At 48.1% G+C, this 19,726-nt stretch overlaps 1 protein-coding gene across 1 annotated transcript in view; it reads left to right on the forward strand.

The window, feature by feature from the left end:
* Positions 1-19,726, forward strand: part of PDIA5 (protein disulfide isomerase family A member 5) — a 92,233-nt gene that overhangs the window by 45,863 nt on the left and 26,644 nt on the right. The window contains exons 9-11 of the mRNA XM_065942437.1: positions 5,644-5,735; positions 5,827-5,898; positions 12,164-12,300. Coding sequence (XP_065798509.1) covers positions 5,644-5,735; positions 5,827-5,898; positions 12,164-12,300 — 301 coding nt within the window. The remainder of the gene's footprint in view (positions 1-5,643; positions 5,736-5,826; positions 5,899-12,163; positions 12,301-19,726) is intronic.

Raw genomic sequence — 19,726 nt, forward strand, 5'->3', positions numbered from 1 at the left:
GTTTAAATGGCAGCCTCTGCTAGTCAGCCCCAGGATTGGGTTGCAAAGGGTTACGTGCTTTCTCTTCTGACCTCATTTCTGGGGCGACACCAGGGTCCTGCTTGTTCCTCACTAATGGATTTTTAGCAAGCTGCTTGGAGACGTTTGGCCCTGTGGCACACAGACATCTCTCTGGGGAAGTTTCACTGCACATTTTGGGGCCTCAATAGATACCATATTTTAAGATGATTTTGCCTGAAGGAAAGACTTAATTACCCACAAGTTCTCATCCACATAGGCTTCCCTTGTGGTTCAAATGATAAAGAATCTGCCTGCACTGGAGACCTGGGTTCAATCCCTGGTCAGGAAGATCCCCTGGAGAAGGGCGTGGCAACCCACTCCAGTATTCTTGCCTGGAGAATCCCATGGACAGAGGAGCCTGGTGGGCTACAGTCCATGGGGTCACAAAGAGTCAGACACAACTAAGCGACTTTCACTTTCTCACCCACATACACTTAGACAACCGCTTAGCTCACCCTCCAAACTCTGGTCCAGCCCCAGTCAGATCACAAATTAGCTGGCCAGTCCCATCAAAGCAGGTAAGGTCTTGTTGCCAATCTCTAGCACCTTCTGGAAGATTCTAGCTAATGCTGCATCTTCCTGCCAAAAGCATTTTTCCAGGCCCCTCCCGTGGTCCCCCAGAGTCTGTCCCTGCCTTGCATGGTCCTGTCTGCTCATCTTGGCTTATGTTCTGAATCACTTTATCCACAGTTGATACTAATTATGAGGAGGTTTTCTAACTGAGAGATGAGTTTCTTGAGCATTTCTTCAGTATAGAGTACAGGCCAAGCTCAGAGTAGGGGCCCAACATGTCCTAGTGAATGAAAGAATGGGAGTGTGGCTCACCACTCCTGAGTATATTTTATTTTAAGCTGTATATTTACGTTAAAAGTGATGTTCTCCTTTTTAAAGGAAGTCAGAGCATCAGTTCCTAGGGACAGAGGCAAAGTAGGAAGGATGTTTGTGAGACAAGGGCCTTCTTTTCTGGCCCTGGGTTCACACTAGGCTCTACAGCGTTTGCCCTGAAGACTACTTGTTAAGGGTACCTGCTTCCAAAAAAGGAAAGAAAGAAAGAAAAAACAAAAAAGCAGTGCTTGCTGCTCCTGTTCGGGCCCAGGTCAGAGGGTCTGGCTGACCTAGCCCAGCTTCGGTCAGGTGTTAGATGCATCTGTGTTATGTGAACTCATCCGTTTCTTCGCTTCTATATTTTCTTACTCAGGGCTTGTTTTGTTCTTCTTTCCCCTTGGTTTCTTAGGAAAGTATCTTTTGAAAAGTTTTTGCCTTTCCTAGCTCCATTAGGGAAAGAGTCCTCGCCCCTGTGAACATCACCTATTTCAGGAGGTCCTTCGAGGCCAGGGCTCATGGTTGCAGCCATAGCCTCCCAACAACAGGGCAGCCAGAGGGCTGGATTCCTTTTTGTCCTTGAACCTGGGGCAGAGATGGACTGCTTGTTCCCTGAAATCAAAAGCTTACCCCTTCCACACTGCTGAAATCCACCGGTTAGCACCTCCTATCTTCTCTTTGTCTCTGTCATCTTTGAGCCCGCTTTGGCTAGCCCTGTCTGTGGCAGGGGTTAGAAACCTTCCTTCTCGACAGATTTCTTGGGAGGCATCCAATCTGATGATGTCATTAAGATGGAAGCCAGGCTGGGTCAGGGATGCACAGCCTTTGCCCTTTTCCAAACTCAGATCCTCCTCCTCTTTTTTGCTGTCACTGAGTCATTGCATTTGTCCCATCTAGTCCCGCCGATTGACACCCTTAGCAACCAGCACAGCTGCCAGAACGAGCCCATGCCTGCCCACCTCCTCTTCCCAGCCTTGCCAGTTATCGACGTATACGCCAAGTCTTTTGTTAATCTTGGCCATGATGGGCCATCTGGGTGTAAATGGTGAAATGGGTTGGTCTTGGCAACAGGTTTATGCAGAGCAGACTTTGCTGATGGCTGTTAACTGGCTGGGAGATCTTGGGCAAGTAGCCTTAGGAGGCTTCATTTCCCCATTCTTAAAATGGGAATGATGACACCAGCCCTGCCTGCCTCAGTGGGCCGTTGTAAGTGAATGGGCTGGTGCACGGGGACAGCTCTGTAACCTGCAAACACTTCACAGATACAGGCGATGGGCACCCCCCCACCCCACTGCTCTGTGCTTGCTGTTCCTTCTACTCCCTGCATGGAGTGCACCAGGGTTCTGCTTTCCACTCTCTTTTCTTTCTTATTAACCCACTGGAATGAGGGTCTGACACTGTGCTCTCCTTGTCTCCTATGGACTATCCCTCAGTGGTTTTTATCTGTGTCGATAACTCAATAAGAGGTAGCTCCGTGGAGACTGAGTCTCTAAGCTCGGGTACCATGTGTCAGACTGCTTGCTTGACATCTTGGTCTGGATTTCTCTCCCTGGGTCCCAGATGCGGGGTGTCTAAAATATTTACTGAAATTCAGTGTCCTTACATCTGGCAGATGGCCAGCTTTCCTCCACGCCTCCTCCTGAGCACCGGAGGCTCCTCTGCCAGGCTGTCACCATCCATCTCCCCCTTGATACATCCTCCATCCGAGAAGAGACCTGCCCACCAGCCTGGGTTAGACCCCGTTCAACCCACCCAGTGTGGCTGCTGTGACTGCTCACTTATCTCCCTGACCCCACAACTTTCCCCTTACAACCCCCAGTAGCTCTCTGGCACTTCCTGAATAAAATCCTGGTTTCTCAGACACTAAAGGCTGGTCCACAGCTACCTCAGCGAACCCACCCGACCTTCTCTCACTGCCCTCTCTTGTGTCCTGCAATTAAACCAACATGGTCCCCAGTTCTCGAGCCACATCTTGGCTTGTCTTACCTCTGTTTTCTCTTTCTGGAATGTCTGGAAATCTCACCCTCCTTGACTACTCGCTCACATGCTCCTGCTTTGTGGAGTTTCTATGATTCTTCTGTGATTGTCCCCACAACCATGGGATGTGGGCTGGACAGGAGGAAGGCCATGTTGTGCCAGCTGACCGACCCCCAGCACACACGATTCAGTGTCAGGCAGCCCACGCTTCTCCGTAGGCTGAGGTCAGTTTTGCCTTATTTGGAATCACAAACTCCAAAAAGTGCTTGTCAGTCGTTGTTCAAAAAATAATTACCTCATTAACTAATAAATGCCCCCAAAGTAGTCAAAACTACTGCAAAAACCCAGAGAATTAAGACTTCATCACAAACAAAGGTGGTTGACAAAGGCCACCTTCTGGGTGGGATTTGCTTTGCCTTAAGAGATGGATGTGTCTTCTGTGGTGGCCAAGAGAGAGGGTGTGGGCAACCTGAGCACATGACTAGAAGACTCATGAGTCGGGGCCTAGAAAGCACAGTGTGGGCTCTGGGAATGTGGGCGGATCTGTAGAGCTTCTTAGTGGTATTCGTATTAGTGATGACAGCTAACAGATTCTGAGTGTTGTAGATACTTTGCTCACACCATCTCATTTAGTCTTCACAGAAGCCAGAAGACGGAGCTGCAGATGAGGAAACTGAGGTACAGAGGCAACTGTGACTTGTTCAAGGAGAACATCTACTGAGAGGGAATTTAGGATTTAGACCCAGCATCCTGCCCCCCGGGCCCAGGTTCCTAGGCACTGTGGTATATTTCTATCTTCAAGGTGCCCGAGATGGCAAAGAGTCCAGCTGCCTCCCTGTGCAGAGATCTCAGGCTGTGTCATTCCTGGGAGAATAAAAAATCTAGACTCTAGCAAATGTACATTAAGGGTTTTGTAGGAAAGAAGAATTAAAAAATGAGATAGGGACCATATGATCTTTGAGTCTGGAGTTAGACGTTGGCCTCCATTCAGTGGAATGGAAGGGTTTTATGCAGGGAAGTGATGTAATGAAAGAGGAGGATGTGGAAGATTAATCTTGTGGTGAATGTGTACTGACAATGAGGAGATCAATTAGACATAAAAAAAGAACTTTAAAGTAGACAGTTATTACTGGAACTGGCTGCTGAATCAGTCTGGGGAAATGAGTAGAAGAGCTTTTAGAGGGTTCCAGAGCTTCTAGTAAATTCTGTCTCAGGTTTATTTTCCCTGTATTCCTTGTAGCACCCTAAAATGGAATGGGAGGAAAAAAATCAGATTAGCAAGCTTTTATGGTGTGTCTGCTTTACGCCAGAAACTGTTCTGGGCATTTAAAATGGTCAGTATGTTTAGATGCCTTGCAGGATGGAGCTGCCAGAGGCCTGGGTGGTTCCCATCACCCAGAATTTGGTAGGAAATAATGAATTTGAGCAGCAGTTTTGTGCTAAGTTGCTCAGTTGTATGCAACTCTTTGTTACCCCATGTGATCCACCAGGCTCCTCTGTTTGTGGGATTCTCCAGGCAAGAATAGTGGAGTGGGTAGCCACTTCCTTCTCCTGGTGTCTTCCTGATCCAGGGATTGAACCGAAGTCTCCGGTGTTGCAGGCAATTCTTTACTATCTGAGCCACCAGGGAAGCCCTCTGACTTGGGTCATCTCCTTCAGTTCTCTTAAGAACCCTGTGATTTTCTCCTGAACCACATCTTCCAAACAAGGAACCTCAGGGAGGGTGACTTGCCCAAGGTCATGCGACTGCCAAGTGGAAGCAGTTTTCTGAGTCAAGTTCACTGTCCACTGAGACTGCTCTTCCCCGTTTTCTCTTCATATGTCTCCTTAATATTGTTCAGCAAAATTCCACTTCCTGCTTTCTCCTCTCTGCTTCTCTAACCACTCCTGGCTTTTTTGAACTTCTTCCCTCTGGGAGTCTTCCTGCATCTGGTCGTGCTGTGTTCTCTTGTGATGACAGAGCCAAAGTCCTCTTTCTGGGCACCTGATCCTGCCCTACAGGAAAAAGTTGCTGCTTTGGGAAGGGAGTTCCTGGGGACTTATTCTGGGTTGCTCTTAGCATACAGCCTTGTTGTCAGTAACACAGCTACTGAAGTTCCTTTTCCATTCAGGGGTGTTGGCATATGTGGACCCCAGGAACCAGAGTATGTTCAGACTTCAGAGATGATGGTCAGGTCAGGCCATAGGTGATGGTCCCCACAGGTCACCTAACAGGGTCTGGAGGGAGCAGAGTCAGGCAGGTGGGTCGTCCTGAGAACTACACACCCTCTTTGGCCACATGAGCTGTGTAATCTGAGAATGTGGTGCATGAAGCCGGGGTGGACAGACTGAGGTGTCCAGGAAGGTGTTTGAGGACCCTGTGGAGTGACCGAATGGAGAAGAGTACACCCTTAGTTGACATGGGCAGAGAAAAGGCATAGTATGAACTTGGGAGGCAGTGGTCCTACTCTCGGACCTGATTGACTTTGGTAACGAGGCCAGGTTTCTTCTTCAGTCCTCAGAACTGTGTTTGCTCTGGAATGATCCTCCCTACAGGGCAGGCAGGTTGGAATGCCTGTCTGGGGGGCAACCCTTAGCCCAGATGCCTGTCTTTTCCGGAGAGCTCGGGCATTATTCCTAGGTAGCTTGGCATGCCTTGCTCCCCTCTGCACTGGACGCATCAGTCTCTGAGGCTCAGTCCCCATGACCTGTTTCTGATGGTACAGCTGAATGGGCAGTGTGTGGATGAAGTGAAGGGCATCTGCGGGCAGAGCGTGGACGGGTCTGTTCTCCCTTTGCTCCCAGGTGCTGGCCGGGATGAATGTCTACCCCTCGGAATTTGAAAACATCAAGGAGGAGTACAGTGTGCGTGGCTACCCTACCATCTGCTATTTCGAGTAAGTCCCCTGCCTCCCTGTGGACGCTGCTCCCCGCCACGATGGCATCTGCCCCCTGTCTGAGCCCATGGTTTCTCCCCACATTTCACAGGAAAGGACGGTTTCTGTTCCAGTATGACAGCTACGGGTCCACAGCTGAGGACGTTGTGGAGTGGCTGAAGAAGTAAGTTGGCGTTTGCCTTGGTGGGGGTACCCAGAGGGAGGGGCACCTGCCAGGCCCCAGTATTTCCCTGGTCACAGGGCTCTGCCTGGCGGTTGGTAAGAGAATGAGGAAGGAAAGGACCATTTCTTGCTGCCCACACAGCTGATTGTGGGCGGCGTCTAGATGAGGGATCTGTGAGTGCAGGATGTGAAAGTTGGGAGAATTTCATGTGACTTGCTGTGATGACTGCATTTCAGATAGGTTTCCCCCCCCTCCCTTACTGTCTACCTGATGAATAGAAGCGTTTCTCACCCAGGATGGCAGGTTTGAGAGAGGTTCTGCTGCAGGTCTCTCTGAAAATAGAGTTGTCAGTCGAATGCTTATTTCAAACATAACACTTTGTTTGAGGTGCTGTGAAGCTAAGAAGTGTCCTAATGCTTTAGATTTGCACACTGCTTTGCGGTTCACCGTTCATCCCTGCAGAGCTGCTTCATAGCACCCAATGATTCTGTTTGTAATGTGATTAGATCTTTACAATCCAAAACACCCCCACCATTGCTAGTTGTGTGACTTTTGTGTGATACTTGGACCCTGACCAGCATGCTGGATGGGGAGTCTGTCTCCCCCACCCCTTCTTCATGGCCTGAGTTCTTCTGACCCCCCTGCCCCGCCCCAAGCACTCACCTGCTCTGGGCTCTGCCAGTCATCGCCCACTTGTAGCTATTTATGCAGTCCTCGGAATAATAGCAGCATTTTGGGGACTCCACTTTGTGCCTGACTTTGTTCTAAGCACTTTATGTGGATTCTTATGGAATCCTCAGAACAGATGTTATTATCCTTATTTCATGATTTCATGAATGAGGTAACTAAGCAGAGTGATGGAGTGGCTCGTCCAAGCTCTTGCAGCTGACAGGCAGCAGGGCCAGGCTTGGCCCTGAGTTCTGGCTGGAACCCCTCCCCTTTTTACCAAGGTGCCAGCATGGTGGATATTTATTGACATTTTACTGCATGGGTACAGGGTTAAAGAATTAGTTATCCAAAGACGTGGAGGTTGAAAATGTGTATTTTCAGAATGGGAAAGGAGGATAAATATTGTACAAAAACAAAACAAAACCCCAGAATCCACAGGAAACAAACTGTTCGATTCTAAAGGCTGAAACTCTCAATCTTCTGTTCTTGGGTTCCCAGGGGCCCAAGAGATAAAACACCACAGCCAAACCATGTTTGCATGTTGTCATTTATTTCTTGGAAGCATTTTCACATCTCTGTCTCCATCTTTTACCTCAATTCCAGCCCCTGCCCAGGAAGGCAGCTCTCCATTATTCTATACTCATTGTCTTAACCTGGGCCTTCACACCCCTGTTTTCCTTTTCATTTGATAATAAGCATGTCCTCTCCTCCAGCCAGACATGTCTCGCTCTGCTTTGGGAAAAGGTTTCAACAAATGGCAATCTCATTTGTCACCAGAGCATAAAATCTGTCTGCTTCCCTCCCCCTTCTCTTCTGGTTTCAAAATGCACTCATATCTTCTTGGAAGGATAAGGTTTATTATTTATCTTTTTAGAAAGTGTTCAGAACTACTTGCTCTCCTAGACCAGGGGAGCATGTCAGTGGAGGCTCTGAGACAGGTGATTTTCTCCCCTTGGGAACCCACTGATCTGTCCCCACCCCACACACAGCCCCAGCCTGGTTCTTCCACCTTGTCCTGGGCTGGCGCCTCCCCACTTCCCAGCTCTCCTCTCCTCGCCCCCCATGGGAAGGAGACCTTGTTAGCAGCTTTTGGTTCACCCTGGGTGTGCAGTCTCCATGCTGAGGTTGATGGGGCAACTCTGGGGAAGGGAAGGCAGCCTCTGGGTACCCCTGGGCAGCAGCTCCTCCCAAGGCAGGACCACAGCCCACTCTCGCAGCATGGTGGGGGCAGAGAGGCCCTTCCTGAAGGACCCCTCGTGGACTGCCTCATCTCATGCCCCAACAAGATCTAGCAGTGCCATTGTGCTTCCAGGTAGCTAATTTTTTTTTCAAAATCTTTTCTGATTTTAAGGTTATTCAGTGAGGTATGCTATTACTGGAAAACTCAAATATTTAGTTAAAGGGAAAAGTGGCCCTCTTACCCCACTACCCAAGAATAGTTTGTTGTGGCGTTTGGCATTTCCTTACAGATCCCCCACAACAGATAGCCAGCTCTGTGTGTGTTTTTCCCTGGTACCTGGTGTTTTACGTCTTTACCAGGTTTCCCCCACGTCCTGGTTTGTGGGTCGCGGTGATCCCACGTTTCCTGCTGCCCTGCACTTCTTCCCTGGGCCTCTCCACTGGCTGCAGCCAAATGTAGAGGATGAGGAGGGTGGTCCAGCCATGCTAGTTCTCCAGATGACTCTCAGAAGCCCAGGAGAGAAGGGCCAAATCCTGCCCTGTGACACGTGACTCTGGCGAGTGAGCAGGACAGGGCATCCCTGTGTGAGAGCGCCCTGGGGCTCTGGGGTGGTTGCAGTGATCCTGATGGTTGTGTCCTCTTGTGCTCCCAGCAGCTGCATTTCTCATTCCGCTCTCTGCAGACTTCATCTGCTGAATTGGGCTTGGCAGGTAGAGTGTTCACAAGTGGCAATCAGTGTTGACCTGGCTACCCAGTTCTGCCTGGGTATTTTTATACTAAGCAGAAGTGGATTGGAAACATACACAAAGTGTTCTTGACTTGTCATGCTTTAAGTTGCCTCTTCTCATCTCTGGCATGTGCACCTTCCTCAGGCAAGGACCTGCTTTGTGTGCATTTCGCAGTCCTGGAGAGCCTGGGAATTAGGGTCACAGGATGGTAAGGGAGTGTGAATGTCAGTGAGCCTGCCCCCAGCAGTTCCCTTTCAGTGTTACTTTACCTCTAGAACAGGTGGAGTTACTGATCGTGCTTGAACACTTTAAAGAACAGGGCCTCCGTGTTACCAAATCCAAGCTCACTCTGCTTACCTCACGACTGGCCACTGATTCCAAAAGATGAGATGTTGAGGTGAGGAAGAAGCTTGAATCTGGGAGCCAGCTGACCAAGAAGATGGCAGACTAGCACTTCAAAATAACCATCTTGTCAGGGTCTGGTTGCCAGGTTCTTCCATGGATCAGAGATGGAGGGGAGGTGAGGAAATAAAGTAAAAAGACTATTCAATCCTTGCAAATGTCCCCTAGAGTGGCAAGCCTCAGGCTGGGAGGGGAATGTGTTAGTTTCACTTCCTTACAGTCCTTCACAGGACGCAGGCCATTATGTATGTTTATAATAACAAAAAAGGGTTAAAGTCACTGAAGCAGATCCTGTGTAAATTTAAATTTAACCCTTTGTGGTTACATCGACTCACTTTGAGGGCCCACTCGTGTTTGAGTGATTCTTATGATTTAGGTTATGAGTGGTGTCTAGGAACACCTGGGTAGTACTATATACATTTACGAAGTATCTCAAGGCCATTGTCTGTCTAAATGTACCTGCAGGGCAGATGAAGAAGAGCCTGCATGTATGTTGATAGATATTTTAAGTTGGACTGGTTGCCTCAGCCCCTAAAGCTGAAAGGTGGAGGAAACGACTCAGAGCCAGGTATTCTGACTCCTAGTCTGGCTCTTTCTCTCTTATATGCTGTAGATAGGAGGTTCTTCCTTCTGTTGAGCTGAAGTTTCTTTCTCTGGAGCTTCCACCTGGTGTTGGTTCTCTTTTATGGGCTGTAGAAAGTCAATCTTGCTTTCTCTTCCCGCTACAGTGTGAAATGTTTGAAGAAAACTCTTCTGTTCCCCTTGTGTCTTCTTCTCCTGGTTAGACACCTCCAGTTCCTTCAACCATTCTTCTCTCGTTCCTGCATTGATTCAAAGAGTGTTTATTGGGTAACTGCTTTGTGGGAGGTGCAGAAAGTAGAGAGATGATCTAGAGGGAGCCCCCGTCTTTAAGGGGAGACACAGTAAAGGGCACAGTTCAGTCACTGTGCCCTCCTACCGCTGTGCCTAGGTCTGCAGGCCCCTCCAGAAAGCGAACTTCCTACTGTCCACTGGGTGGACGGGGGGCAGCGCCTGGCTGGTGGAGATCCCACGGTCTCCCATTTCCAGCCCTGGGCCCAAGCCCCGCTTCAAGGGGAACCTCTGCTCCTCTGGAGCCTTTGCATATTGGGGTAGTTCTTGGGTCCCCACGCCCTCTGAGCATGCAGCACCTCTGGTTTCTGCCCTCTAAGAAAGGCAGAAATTTTTTGCTAAGTCAGTTTTCTAGCTTCTAAATTTACACTGACCTCTTTTTTTTCTCTTTGCTTTTGCTCCTATGAGTTCATTACCTTTTTCTTTTTTAGCTCTTGTGATGTTATTTTAGTGGCTTTGGAGTGTGTCCTCCTGTTTAACTAGAAATTTTTCAGTCACCTTCATTTACTCATACTGCCACTGAGGCATGACTTCTCCATTCTATGTGTGTACTCTTGCTGGATTTTTAAAAATTATTTTTAGAATAGATTCCATTCACATAATTGAAATAATTTTTTAAAAGATACTTAAAAATTATGCATTGAAGTCTTCCTTTTACCTGTTTCCTCTATCCTATTCTCCCTCCACCCCCTAGAGGTAGCAACTTTAATTAGTTTCCTTATGCAGACGCATGCAAATATGAATAAGTATTTTTTATCTCTCTCTATTTTATGCAAAAGTTAGCATAATATGGCCTATTGTGTCTGACCCTGCTGTCTACATCAGAGTGTAGGGAGCTTCCTTGTCCCCCTGCACCATGCTCAGCCCTCTGGGGTCCTGATTGACTGCAGTTTACCTAAGCAGTTCATATACCAGTGGGTACTGGGTTCTTCCAGTCTTTGCTATAACAAATCATCTCTAACGAATACCTTGGAATGTGTATAATTCTGACCATGTCCAGGTATATTGAAAAGATAAATTCCCTGAAGTGGAATTGGTGATGCTTTCAGGAATTGGTATCTTGAGTCTGTGTATGGGAGCCTAGGTTTCTTGGTGTTGGGAATGCTGAATGACTGGTAGTGACTCATTCTAAAACTTGATTTTGCCATCAGCCCCGTCTAACATTGGATGTACATGGGCTCAGAGTGGTTTGACCCTCTCGCTGGTACTTTCCATTGCTGAGACCACCAGTGGGGCCTAGTCGAGAGCACCAGAGAGGGTTTCTAAAGGTGCTGTCAGACCCAGGCTCTGCTGTGGGGTGGGGGTGGCAGGCCCCACCACCTCAGCCACAGGGGAGGACAGCAGCTCCCATTGTTTGGGACACATTGCTCTCATGATTTGTCCTGGCTGCTGGAACTTTGCACTTTTTCTTTTTTACTGTAGGCTCTCAAAGTCAGGAAGCAATGGTTGTCTTTTCACATTTGTCATCCTAAAGGGTATTTTTTCAAAGTAACGATTGAGGTGGCTCTGGCAAAGGTGTTCATAAAGCATCAGGGAGTTTGTGTCACTGGCCGACTTACCCTTGGCTTTGAAGCAAGAGAGGGCAGCTGTGAGCCTCTCCCACTGTAACAGCTGGTGATGTAAATGTCAGCACACAATTGTCCCAGGTGGGGCAGGCTCCAGGGAGGTGGGCCACCAGCCTGAGGTCTTACAGCTCATGGTGGCCACAGGGATTTGACCTGACCTCTGAGCCTGGCCCTTTCTGCTTGAGCATTCCACCTCTAGAGAACTAGAGAACCTTGTTCCTGGTCTCGAGGAAGGGTTCCTACTGTAGTGTGTGTTCTCATAGTTAGGGAGCCCCCAGCCTTGTTCCCTTGGGCCCCGCTCTTTCTCATCATGACCCTCCTCCCACACTGGTTAGTGAACACCTCGCAGTCCCCTCTCCACCCCTAGTCCTTCCCTGATATTTGGGCTTTCTCAAGACACCTGGCCTCTCTCTCTCCTCCTCACCTGCCACCCCTCCTCCCCTCTTATTCCCTCCTCTTCTCACCCCTCACCCTGTGGACACCACTCAGCACATCAGTTAGCTTTGTCAGAGGTCACTCTTTGCTGCCATAGCTTATTCTTGCCAGTTGGCTAAACTTTTAGATGCTGACAAATCCCCCCACACCACCCTGATCCCAGGGAGGAAGTGAGGTTTCCTGGCCTGCCTAGAGAGCCACAGCTGGAAGCCACTGTTTGCTGGAGGATATCAGCTGAGCACCTCTGGGCTCTTGAGGGGATGATGGAGGTGGGCAGAGCCGAGGAGTCCCCCTGACCCCCGCTTCCCCCGAGAGGTTGCGGGGAGCCCCTGAAGCAGGCTGTGCGAGCCAGTGGGGGTGAGGGCTGCACCGGCCCCGGCGTGTGCTCTGAGCTCTGCCTGTTTTTGGTCTTCCAGTCCGCAGCCGCCACAGCCCCAGGTCCCCGAGACTCCCTGGGCAGATGAGGGCGGCTCCGTTTATCACCTGAGCGATGAAGACTTTGACCAGTTTGTGAAGGAACACTCCTCTGTGCTCGTCATGTTCCACGCCCCATGTGAGTGGAACCTTGCTCCTCCCCGCCACAGCCTCCCTCCCTTGGCTCAGAGTGGACACCTCTCTGAGCCTTTAGCTGTTTACCTAGAGCAGCAATCATCCCTCAGCTTGCGGGTGGGGACACTGAGGCCCTGAGAGAGCTTGTATCTTGTCCAGTAGTTGAAAGGGCACACGGAAGCCAGGGCTGGAGCCTCAGACCCCACAGCACCTAGAACCCCTTCTTTCTGCTTCACCTGGTATCCATCGTGGATCAAGGGAAGAAAAACATAATCCTGTTAAATGTGTTTGCAATATTGACCGAAAGCCCTGTAGCTCAGGATTTTTCTAGGCCAGTGTCCTCCCCATTCCCATGAAGGATGGAAATGGATTGTAATCCTTTTCTAAGAGGGAGAAGGCTGCTTCTGGAAAGGTGAGCAAGGGATGACACCACCTGGCCATGGAGTTCCTGGGAGCAGCTTCTGGGAAAAGCGGGCCCATCCTAATGGGTGATGAAGCTGGGTCCCCAGCACCCTGGGACAGGGTACATGTGTGGGGTGCTCTTCTCTTATAGCTTCTTGCCAGCTCTTTGGCCCAGTGATGGTGGGTAAGGGATTGTGGAAGAGGAGAAGAAGCAAAAATAACTTCTTCACAAATCAGTGTCATAATTGCCAGTCCACAGAGGCATCTTTAGTGAAAGATTACTTTATTAATTGTCTTAGTCATAGAGATCTTTCTGTTGTTGATTGTGATTTGCTCTGTGGTGACAAAGTGGCTGCCCACAGGGCCATGTCCTTCTGTCTCACCCACAGTGCTGCAAAGCAGATACAATTAACTCCGCTTTACAGGCCAGTAGACAGTGGTGTGGAGAAATGGCACTGCTCTTTAAGTCCTATACCTCCAAGCCCTGGCCTTCCCACACTCTGCTTCCCTGCATTATCACAGGGGTTTGGTTAATTAGCAATTGTTCATAAGTAGATCACTCCTGGGGATTTCCCCAAGTCCGTCTTATAAGTGCCAAATTCCGAAGAGAATCCAAAGGAAAATTATTGGCCTTTCTCCTGAAAAATGACCCCCAAAAAAGCCTTAAAAAAAAAACACCCGAATTTCAAAGGGCCTCTGATTAAGGGCAGTGACAGAGAGGGCCCTTGGAGCATGTCACCGCAGCCCTGCCAGGGCTCAGTCCCTGTGGCTGGAGGAACCCTGATGAATGAACATCCGCCAGGTAGCACCGCAGCCTTCTCCCTGCGGAGATGCACTCTCCTGGCCAGTCTTAGATTTGCTAATGAAAGCAAGTCTTATGGGAAGTCAGGCTGCACCCAGAGCTGCACTCACCCTGCCCAAGTTCCTGCCCCAGGCTCACTGTCTTCACTTCCTTCCTGGGAGCTTCACCCCACATGTCGGTGCCTCTGGTCTGTGCCAGAGAGAGCCCTCTGGCTCCTGGAAGATTACAGAGTGGTTTGAACAGTGCTTTATGCATCACAGCATGAAGAGTATGTGTCCCCTTTTGATGAACCCTAGCAACATGTACCTCATAGATTGGAATTGTTTAATAATTGTTTATTAGTTGTTGTTTAGTCCATAAATCATGTCTGACTCTTTGCACCCCCCTGGATTGCAGCCCACCAGTTTCCCTCTATCCATGGAATTTTTCAGACAACAATACTGGAGTGGGTTGCCATTTCCTCCTCCAGGGGATCTTCCCAACCCAGGGATCGAACCCACATTTCCTGCATTGGCAGGCAGATTCTTTACTGCTGAGCCACTAGGGAAACCCAATTGTTTATTAAGCTCTATTTTTTTTTTTAATAGAACCCTGGTGGCAAACTGGGAAGATTTTTGTCTGTATTCTTTCTTGTACTCTTAGGTTGTAAGGAATTCACTGTAGTAGCAAATGCTGGCAGGGTCTGAGCCCCGGCGCCTGGCTGTCCCTGCCCTCTCCCCTTGCAGTGCACCCACCTGGCTCTCTGAACCAGAGTGATCATCACTTCCCCATCTAAGTCATCTATGGGCATAGAGTAAGGGCTTAATGAATGAGAAAACGAACAAATGAGGTTGTTGAGAGCTAAATTAGAAAATGAGAACCAGAAACCAGATGGCAGCCTTTTGTTTCCCCATTAGTCATTGTGAATGAGTATTATGAATACCAGCCCTGTTGAGGCTGTTCCAGCTTCAGACTTAACAAATGAATAGAGCTGAGATTTCTCTTGTTCAGTTCAGTTCAGTCGCTCAGTTGTGTCTGACTCTGTGATCCCATGGACTGCAGCACCCCAGGTCTCCCTGTCCATCACTAATTTCAGGAATTTATTCAAACCCATGTCCATTGAGTCAGTGATGCCATCCAACCATCTCATCCTCTGTCGTCCCCTTGTTCTTCCGCCTCCAATCTTTCCCAGTCTCGGGTCTTTTCAAATGAGTCAGCTCTTCACATCAGAATTGGAGTTTCTATTGTTAGGTGTCTGCAGAACATGAATCCTACATTCTCTAACAAGGTGTTTGCCTGCCCCCTGTGCACACGTGTGTGTGTGTGTGTGTGTGTGTGTGTGTGTTTGCTGGACTATCAGAGTGACAGGGCCAGGGCAAAAGCCTGAGGTGAAGCTTCCTGAGGAACTGCCCATTTAAATTCCCATCTGATGAGTGTGGCTCAACTTTAAATAATCTCTCTACACAGTCCTCCTTTCTCTATCTAGGTGCCTGGGCTTTAGAAGGGATGGAATGCACATGGTTCTGAGAGGAATCTGAGCCCAGGAGGTTAACAGACAGCAGGGTCCCTTAGCTGCCTAGCTGTGTATCTTATATTGGAGTGCTCCCGAGAACCCACCCTGATCAGGAGACCACTTCTGTGATGTTTGAGGGACCTAGAGAAAAGGACAAATGTCAGGAGGCCAGAGATTGCACTGCTGGCTCAGGGTTCCCAAGCAAGTATTAAATAAAATGTGAGTTCTGGGAATCACAGTGTTATAGGTGCCACTCCCGGACCATATAGGGAGTGGTTAAGAAACAGACCATTTTGGAGACCTAGGAACACTAGTTGGGATCTATCAACATAGAAGACCATGGATTCTACTCAGGATTGTCATATAAGCTTGGTTTGTTTCTTGGTATAGGATTGCCAGGTTGATGGATTAGTGTGTCTTTCTTTTATCAAAGGTGAGTTGCTATTTTCCCAAGTGCAGTTGGGTGGCCGGGTGGGGCCACCCCGAGGGGAACCACCTCCCTTGGTGCTCTGTGACTGTGAGTCTGGCCTGGTTCTGTCTAGAGGGTGATACTTGTTTTTTAATCAGCAGTTTTGTTGAAACTATTAAAAAAAAAAAAACAAGGCAAACTTTCAAATCTACAAGGGTTAGATTTAGAGAAAGGAAAGCTAGTTAAAATACTGAGCAACTGCATGAAGATTTTAAAAAATCCCTACAGACTGAAATAGTGGAAGTCAGATTATAAAGTTGAATTTATCTTTATGATTTTCTGCTAATTAAAAAGGGAGTGTGTATATGTTTTATAAAGGGATAATATAGGAAGGTACAGAGAAGAAGATTAACCTTGTTTTTGGTGCAGATTCCCAGGAAGAGCCATGGTCCCTCTTTGCTGCGTTATTTCTAAACAGAGGAAGTGCTCAGTGTTAATTTCTGTCAGAGTCCCACTTGCCTGGAACCTTCATCAAGTTCCTGTAGAACTGCTCTCCTGGGTTCTTGGCAGGAGAAGCACCTGGTATTATCAAACACCTCCGTGGACCCCCTGCTTCTTTACCCTCTTTTCCAGCTTTCCTGCCATCCCATGGCAATTCCCATCTCAGCCTTTTCCCCCGTCTCCCTCCCAGCTGGAGTCCTGGAGAAATCCCACACAGATTCTTCTGCAGCTTGTACTCCTGATGCCCGAGTTGTCATTGAACAAATAAACTCAGCCTGGCCCCAGTCACGCCAAGGGAACAGGCGGTGCTGAGATTCACAAGCAGATGTGCCCCCAGAGCCCACTGTCCAGGGCCTGGGCCACCTGCAAGGAGCAGTGTGTTGCAAGCAGTGGGCTCCTAGAGGGGTCGTGCACCGTGCGGGGCACGGACAGAGCCCAGTCCCCTCTGCTGTCCATATGGCCCTTGACATGGGGCTCTGAGTGGTTGTGGGGAGGTCACAGCCCCAGGCCCAGTCCCCCAATCTGCAGAGCAGTAAATAGTATCTGAAGAGGGTGAGGTAGCAGGACCCCGGCAGCCAGCGCTCTGTGGTGCCTTTTGTTTCTTTCTGCAGCATTCTGAGTGAGAAAAGTCACTGCACGTTGTCACTCATCTCTCTTCACCGTTTGTTCTGCTGCTGTAACGTCTACCAGCTCCTCCCTCTCCGTGTGCCTGCAGCCCTGCATTAGGCCAGGGAAGGACATGCTGCTGTAATGACCCCCACCCCCCGGAGTGACTGTCACTCACATGGGGAGATAGAAGGAACGAAGTGGGGCTCCAAGGAGGGGGCCCTGAGGAGCAGCCTGTCTCTCCCGTGGGGGTCCTGGGGCCTAAAGAGAAGCTGCTGGGGAATCAGAGCATCCTTGCTGCCACTTCCCCAGGGCTATGGCGGCTCACCCACAGCTCCGCCCCATTTCTTGGCAGCAGGCCGCCCAGGATGAGAGGTTTTCTTTGCCATAACTCCCGGTAGCAGGTGTGTGCCAGAGATTCTGGGCCCGGCCTGCCTTCAGGAGCTGGGCTGCCTGTCTGGATTCAGCATCAGACCCCTGTCAGACTCCAGAATTTCTGCTGCTTACTTCATTTATGTCTACTCCAAGTAATATGTGAGAGAAATATAAACAATTAAGGAAAAAAACTATGTATAATCCATTATTCAGAAGCAGCCTCTTTCTTCTTTTTGTCATCATTTTTTCTAGTTGCTTTTTCTTTTTTATTTTTTCCTTGTTTTCAACTTTTAAAAAAATTAACATAAAGTTAAATTGACTTTTTTTCCTAATATATGTAGATTTGTGTAACCATCTTGCTGTAAAACTCCTTTGTGCGATCACTCTTATTTTTTAATGGCACAAATAATTTAAGAACAGTGTTAACATTCTTGTTATTGGGGGCACAGAGTTCAAGGGATACATAGAATATAGTGTAAGCAGTGACAGTCCCCCCCCCACCGGGCCCCCTTCTCAGGGTTGACCAGTGCTGACCGTTGGTTGTCCTTTTTCCTCCTGTGCTTCTCTGTGAACAACAGGGATCATTTCTTACCCATTTTCCTGTGATTTGCATTTTTTTCACTTATCAGAATGTAGGTCTTGAATATACTTTTGTGTAAATGTAAGATGTTAGCATGTAAATCTCCCGCAATCTTTTAAACTCAGAAATAGTATTTTATAATTTATATATGCTATGGAATTTAAGCCATCCCATCATAGACATCTATCTCCAGTATTTGTCCAGGCAATGCAGTAAATCTTTATAAACATATGTATTAGGGAACATGTCTAAATGTTGAGATGTGTTAGACTCCCGGAAGGGAGGATGTTGGGCCCTGTGGTAAGTATGCTTGAGCCTTGATAGATGCCACCCACTTCTCTCCAGGAAGGGGTCACCACACCCGGTGAGCAGTGCGTGGCAGAGCCTGCATCCTCACCAGCCTTGAATCCTATCAGCCGTTTATGTTCCTATTAGATGGGGCAGTGGGGCAGCTTGTCCACAGCTCCCAGGGAAGTGAGCATCCCTCCATGTGGTAACCAGTCTTTTGTATTTCTTCTGTGAACCAACTGTTCATTCCCTTTGCCCATTGTTCTATGGGTTGTCTTTTTCTTCTTGACCTAGAGCTCCATACTTAGGGTTATTAATTTTTATCTATTTTCTGTGTTCCAGATATTCCCTGTTGGTCTGTTGCTTACTTTTGGTCTATGCTGCCTTTTCATTGTACAACAGCATTACATTTTTATAGTCATATACAAGCTAGAATGTTTATTGAGCACTTGGTGTGGATCAAGCATTGTCCTAAGCACTTTTCATATATGAACTCATTTAATCTTCACAACAAGTCCTGTGAAGTGGATATCATGATTATCCCCATTTTACAGCTTAGGAAAGGGAGGCACCAAGAGGTTGAGAAGCTTGCCAGAGGTCACATAGCCAAAAAGGTAGGGCCAGGGAAAAACCCAGGTGCTAGGGGCCACAGCCTGCAAGGACCAAGCTCTCTGAGAACCTGCCTTTTCCCTCTTGACCTCTGGGATATCTATCCCCAGGATGTAAAAATAGTGTCCCAGGACTTCTGGGTGGTGCTAATGGTAAAGAATCCAGTTGCCAGTGCAGGAGACAAAAGATGCAGGTTCCATCCCTGGGTTGGGAAGATCCCCTGGAGGAGGGCATGGCAACCCACTCCAGTATTCCCTGGAGAATCCCATGGACAGAGGAACCTGGCGGGCTACAGTCTGTAGTGTCGCAAAGAGTCAGACAAGACTGAAGCAACTTAGCACGCATCTATTTTGTGATAATATTTTTGTTTTTCTCATTTTGCTTTTTAATTCCCCTGAATTTTTCATTTGTTGTGCCAGGTGGGAGGAAGGGGTTTCATTTTAAGTTCTTTTTTCCATGCTTTTTCATTTACATTTTTCTTAACATAAGAACATATAAGATAATGTTATTAAAAATGCTTATTTGTTCATGCTTTTGTGGTCACATAATATTCCATTATATAATGGCACCATAAATTACCTAACCAGCCCCATAATGTTGGAGGTTTGAGTTGTTTACTGTATTTCCCCTTATAAGTCATGCTGCAGAGGGCAATTTTCATGTATAAATATTTGTCCAAGTGTCAGATTATTTCCTTAGGATAGAAGCCTGGAAGAAAAAATTTTACAGCTTGTTATCTACATTTTATACTAATGTAAAGGAAGGTGGAAAAAATCCCATGCTTTCTCTTCAAACGAGAAAGATGAGCCATTCATCAGGATGTGTCTGCCCCAAGAATGTCTGAGTGTGTACAGTCAGCTTTGGTGTAGGTACAGCTAGAAGCCTCAAAAGAGCCCTGAGGTCTCTAGGGGGCGCCTGTCAGAATGTTAAATGTTAAAGCATTAGTGTTTCTGCTAGCATCTTTAGGAGCCCCACCTCCCTGGCTTGTCCAAGCCAAGGTCCAGGCAAGGCAGCAGGAATGTGGGTAGGAAAATCCAGGTTCCTCTCAAGTGCCAGGTACTAGGGAGCTTTCCAAAATAATCTGGTCCCCTGGAAGATTCTGGTTACAAGAGCCAGGAAAGTCTCCATTGCTGGTCTGTAATAAAATCCTAGGTGTAACTGAAGTTAATGGAATCCAGAGGAATGTGAAGGCCTGAGGTTGACGGGAGGGCAGCATTCCCACAGCCAGAAAAGAGTGTGGTCGAGGAACTGCTGGGCAGCCTCTTTGCCAGGTCATGAAAATCAGTGTAAGTGCACTTACACAGCTGATAAAAACCCAACAAGGAAGTTTGGCAGTAAAACTTAATGGCCCATCAAATCACAATCA

The sequence above is a fragment of the Muntiacus reevesi genome, chromosome 8 (genome assembly GCF_963930625.1).
Source record: "Muntiacus reevesi chromosome 8, mMunRee1.1, whole genome shotgun sequence".
Taxonomy (NCBI): domain Eukaryota; kingdom Metazoa; phylum Chordata; class Mammalia; order Artiodactyla; family Cervidae; genus Muntiacus; species Muntiacus reevesi.